Source organism: Triticum dicoccoides, chromosome 3B, assembly GCF_002162155.2.
Source record: "Triticum dicoccoides isolate Atlit2015 ecotype Zavitan chromosome 3B, WEW_v2.0, whole genome shotgun sequence".
Taxonomy (NCBI): domain Eukaryota; kingdom Viridiplantae; phylum Streptophyta; class Magnoliopsida; order Poales; family Poaceae; genus Triticum; species Triticum dicoccoides.
Window position 1 is genome coordinate 512,552,328 of NC_041385.1, and position 4,970 is coordinate 512,557,297.

The following is a 4,970-nucleotide window of genomic DNA, read 5'->3' on the forward strand; positions in this document are numbered from 1 at the left end:
AGAAAGCGTCATGCCTGCCGAGCTAGCATAGCTAAATTGAAAAGCTCAAAATCTTTGAACCCCAAGCCTCCCAATGATTTAGGTTGGGTCATCTCGTTAATTAGTTGCTCCCGGACCAAGGAGTGTAGTGCTTTGTGGGCTACTGGGCTTGTGCCTTGAGAACACAAGTTCACTAACGACGGCTGGATGGGCTGGACGCGTGACCTCGATGCGGATCCTGGGAGGCGTGGAAGACACGATTCGAGATCGGCCCATCTCCTGTATAAATAAATATCACAATCCCAAACGGCTCTCGCATCGCACTACAGTCTGTACTCTGCAACCCTTCCCCACACCTCTCCCGCATTTCAAATTCAAACCCCGTCGTCTCGCCTGCCACTGTGGCTCCCCTACCCATGGCGATGTCTCCGGCGGCGGGCAGGACGCCCAACCCCAAGGCGGCGCCGTCCCCGTCCGCCCGCCGAGCCGTGGCGGATTCGGCCTCGGCCGCCGCCGCCGCCGCCGCCGCCGCGTCGGACACCAAGGCCCGGTTCGAGGCGTACAACCGGCTGCAGGCGGCGGCGGTGGCGTTCGGGGAGAAGCTCCCGATTCCGGAGATAGTGGCCATAGGGGGCCAGTCGGACGGCAAGAGCTCGCTCCTGGAGGCGCTCCTCGGCTTCCGCTTCAACGTCCGGGAGGTCGAGATGGGCACCCGCCGCCCCCTCGTCCTCCAGATGGTCCACGACCCCACCGCCCTCGATCCCCGGTGCCGCTTCCAGGTGCGCGCTTCGCTTCACCTCTTCTATGGTTTCCCCCTTCGTTCCCCTCACAGATCGGGTCTGGTGCTTCTGGTAAACGCGAGCGAGCGGCTGATTAGCGTGGGTTGTGCGGCGAATCGCAGGAGGAGGACTCGGAGGAGTACGGCCACCCCATGGTGCAGGCCGCGGCGATAGCCGACCTCATCAAGCAGCGCACCGAGTCGCACCTCCGGACGATCCAGGCCGCTGTGTCGGCCAAGCCCATCGTCATGAGGGCCGAGTACGCCCACTGCCCCAACCTCACCATCATCGACACCCCAGGTTTCGTGCTTAAGGTAGGTAGCGCCACTTCAGTTCAGTGATTGTTTAGTCAGTTTTTCAGTTTGTCAGCTGTTTGATGAATTGGGGCTTCCACTTCTCAACAAAGGGTAGTGGTTGTTTAGTCTGTTTGTCAGCTGTTTGATGGAATTCGTGACTGCTGTAGGCTAAGAAAGGCGAGCCGGAGAGGACGCCGGAGGAGATCCTGTCGATGGTGAAGACACTAGCAAGCCCGCCCCACCGCCTCATTCTGTTCCTCCAGCAGAGCAGCGTCGAGTGGTGCTCTTCGCTCTGGCTCGATGCAATTAGAGAGATCGATCCCACTTTCAGGCGCACCATGATAGTCATCTCCAAGTTTGACAACCGACTCAAGGTATGCTTGCCAGCCTGCAGAACAATCAGTACACTGTGAGGTTCAATAGCTTCTTCACTGTAAATTGTGAAATGAAGTTGGTACTGTGTCTTATGATATTGTCGCCTGTTTTGATCATTTCAAGGAATTTACTGAAATGAAATTGGTATCGGGTCTTCTGATATTGTCGCCTGTTTTGATCATTTCAAGGAATTTACCGAAAGGTGGGAGGTCGATAGCTACTTGAGCGCAAGCGGTTACCTTGGGGACAATGTCCACCCATTCTTTGTGGCTCTTCCAAAGGACCGAGGAACAATCTCCAATGATGAGTTCCGGCGGCAAATATGTCAGGTAGATATTGATGTGTTGCGACACTTGCGTGATGGTGTGAAAGGGGGTTTCAATGAAGAGAAGTTTGGTCCGTACATTGGGTTTAGCTGCCTCAGGAAGTACCTGGAGTCTGAACTTCAGAAGAGGTACAGAGAAGCAGCTCCAGCCACCCTAGCATTGTTGGAGCAGAGATGCAGTGATGTCTCGATGGAACTATCCAGAATGGACTCCAAACTTCAAGCAACCTCTGATGTCTCTCAGCTGAGGAGATCGGCGATGCTTCATGCTGCTTCTATCTGCACCCATTTGGTATGGAAACAAAACACAATCTGTCCTTGCGTAACATTTCTTTGTAATTAGGTTGCTGTTTTTTGTACTGGAGCTAACTGGCACTATATTTTTTGTATGAAAGCGTGCATTACTTGATGGAGCAGCTGATCCAGCTCCAGAGGTATGGGGGAAAACTACCGAAGAGGAGCAAATGCACAGTGGTATTAACAGCTGGCCTGGCATCAGCGTTCCAGTAAAACCTCCCAACTCTAGCCTTAAGCTGTATGGCGGTGCGGCTTTTGAGAGAGTAATGCACGAGTTCCGCTGTGCGACATATTCCATGGAGTGCCCACAGGTGTCAAGGGAGAAGGTACAATTTACATTGGAAGTTTGTAGGTACATCATTTTGGGTAAGTTAACTGAAATTGGGATGTTGATGTCATCAGGTTGCGAACATATTACTTGCCCATGCTGGAAGAGGTGGAAGCAGTGGGATGACTGAGGCAGCTGCTGAGATAGCACGCGCGGCTGCACGATCTTGGCTTGCTCCTCTTACTGAAACTGCTTGTGATCGGCTTGCATTTGTCCTGCAAAGCTTATTTGACCTTGCAATGGAGCGCAGCCGCACTGATGATTCAAGATGTAAGATTTGGCATTTTTATTGTGCTGGTTCATCTGACTTCTAGCCTTATTTAGTAGTCCAATTATTACCGTGTAGTACTTTTTCTAGTGACATAAGGGAACTGCCAATAGCATTTTCCAAACCAAATGTGTGACATCAAGTGTTTGGATCCCTTAACTTTACACAAATGTTTTTCCTATTACTGTTGATCACTGTCTCCATACAAAGTTTATTCAGTCAATAATTAGTGTGGGCATTTATTGGTGAGCTACTCTTACATTGATACTACTTTGTATATGTGCATCTTAATTTTGAAAAAGCTTATAAGATACCATATCATCAGTTTTGTCTTTTGTTCTCTTATTATCTCCATCATTCCATTGGCATACAACTAGGGGCATTGCATACTTTTAGAAGTCCTTGGAGTACATCAGGATCAATTTGCTAAACGGTTCTTGTGATTTCACCTTTTTTCCCTACCAGATCAAAATGTTGAAAATATGGATGGATATGTTGGCTTCCTTGCTGCTCTCCGGTGCTCCTATTATAAGTTTGTCAAGGATTTGTCCAAGCAATGCAAGCAGATAGTACGACATCACCTTGATTCAGTCACGAGCCCCTACTCCCATATTTGTTATGAAAGCGACTTTCTTGGTGGCGTTGGAACTGTAGCAAACACCCTTCACAGGTTTAATCAGTTCAGTGGAGTTGCATCTTTTGACCTATCAGACAGTGGATCACTGGAGGAAGGCCAGGAGAATCTACCACCAAGAGATCAGCAACATATGACTCCACCTGCTAAAGCAAATGAGAGGGAAATTCTGAAAGAAAGCCAGCTGACTGTTCCTGAGACGCCTTCTCCTGATCTGCCGGCCGATATACATGGCGGTAAGAAGAAAGACAACGGAAATATGAATGATGGTGGGGCAAGGAAAAGACATGCAAGGATGGCAGCATATGCAAACAGGAGTCACCATAACAATGTGACTGTTGGTGGCGATGATCTGGTGTCAAGATCAGGGTCATCATACTCCAGCATATGCTCAATATCTGCTCAGTATTTTGCCAAAATGCGAGAAGTCCTGATTGAAAGGAATGTTCCCTCTGCATTGAACTCTGGATTCTTAACACCATGGTACGTTCAAACTTATGGGCTATAGCTATATCTCTTTCTGCTTGTTTAGCCTGGAAGTGAACTGTGGGATCTAAATTGTAATTCATGCCTAAGTTAGCTCATCTGCTTAGAAGTGACAGACTAAAAAAATAGGCAGTTCTTTTTATGTTTGTAACTAGATGAGCACAAACTGAACGAGCAATCTAAGTTAGCACATATGTTGAAGACACTTCCACTAGGCATAAATTCTAAGTTCAGTATCAAGAATAACCATCTGAATCACTATTAATCCAGTGATAGATATGAACTGAATGTGCTTTGTTTCCTATTGCTAGTTGAATAGGTGTATCCACCATATGTGAAGTGTTATTCTTTTCTAATACTTCTGCTCTACTGATGCAATGCAGCCGCGAAAGGTTGTTTTTAGCACTTGGATTCGAGCTGTTTGCTGTAAATGACGAGAAGTTCATGGACATGTTTGTGTCTCCCGGCGCGATTGATTGTATCCAGAATGAGCGCCAGTCTCTACTGAAACGTCAAAAGATTCTGCTGTCCTGTTTAAGCGAGTTCAAGAACATCTCACGGACTCTGTAAGGAAGATCTTTCTGGCACTTCTTCCACTGGCGTGTATTTCATGAGCTTCAGGGTATTCCCTACAATATACGACATAGTTATTGGTGGTTGTTTTATTGTTGTTGCACATCCCTCTGAGGGCTGTACCTTAAGGCAGGCTGCCCTTTTGTATTCTCTGTATGTCAAATTCCTTATTGACTAGCTGTGTGTTGCTTGGCATTTGTTGAACATGTATGTTTTATCCCTATCAGATATTGGGGCTATATACAACTTGATTATAAAGTTGCAACTTACTCCCTCCGTTCCAAAATAGATGACCCAACTTTGTATTAAAGTTAGTATAAAGTTGAGTCATCTATTTTGGAACAGAGGGAGTAGATTTTATGATCTCGAATCTCACCAGTTGTGCACAACTCCTGTACAGCATATATCCATTTTATTTCAAGATACCGCACAATTCGTATGTTAGGGCCAAATCTGTATTTTATACTCAGCATGTGGTCTGGTTGGTCTGTTTCTCGTTTTGGTTTTAGTATGAGATTAGTTGAGTATGAATGAACCACTGGACCGATTCAACAGATTTGGCCGCGAGACAAAAGTGCTTAGATGTGCACCTAATAAATATAGTAGGCTGGTGCCACGCAGCTAGCATGG

At 47.2% G+C, this 4,970-nt stretch overlaps 1 protein-coding gene across 1 annotated transcript; it reads left to right on the top strand.

The window, feature by feature from the left end:
• The first annotated feature begins 315 nt into the window (after positions 1-315).
• On the top strand, positions 316-4,626 carry LOC119276814 (dynamin-related protein 5A-like). Its single transcript, XM_037557976.1, has 8 exons — positions 316-758; positions 881-1,072; positions 1,222-1,428; positions 1,618-2,046; positions 2,150-2,377; positions 2,454-2,649; positions 3,113-3,764; positions 4,151-4,626. Exons 1-8 carry the CDS (start codon positions 396-398, stop codon positions 4,335-4,337), a joined length of 2,454 nt encoding a protein of 817 aa, XP_037413873.1. The 5' UTR covers positions 316-395; the 3' UTR covers positions 4,338-4,626.
• The last annotated feature ends 344 nt before the right edge of the window (positions 4,627-4,970 follow it).

Coding starts and splice junctions, on each gene's coding strand:
- LOC119276814 (XM_037557976.1), top strand. CDS start 396: ATGGCGATGTCTCCGGCGGCGGGCAGGACGCCCAACCCCAAGGCGGCG. Junction 2,378..2,453: donor CACAGGTGTCAAGGGAGAAG/GTACAATTTACA, acceptor TGATGTCATCAG/GTTGCGAACATATTACTTGC. Junction 3,765..4,150: donor TCTGGATTCTTAACACCATG/GTACGTTCAAAC, acceptor GATGCAATGCAG/CCGCGAAAGGTTGTTTTTAG.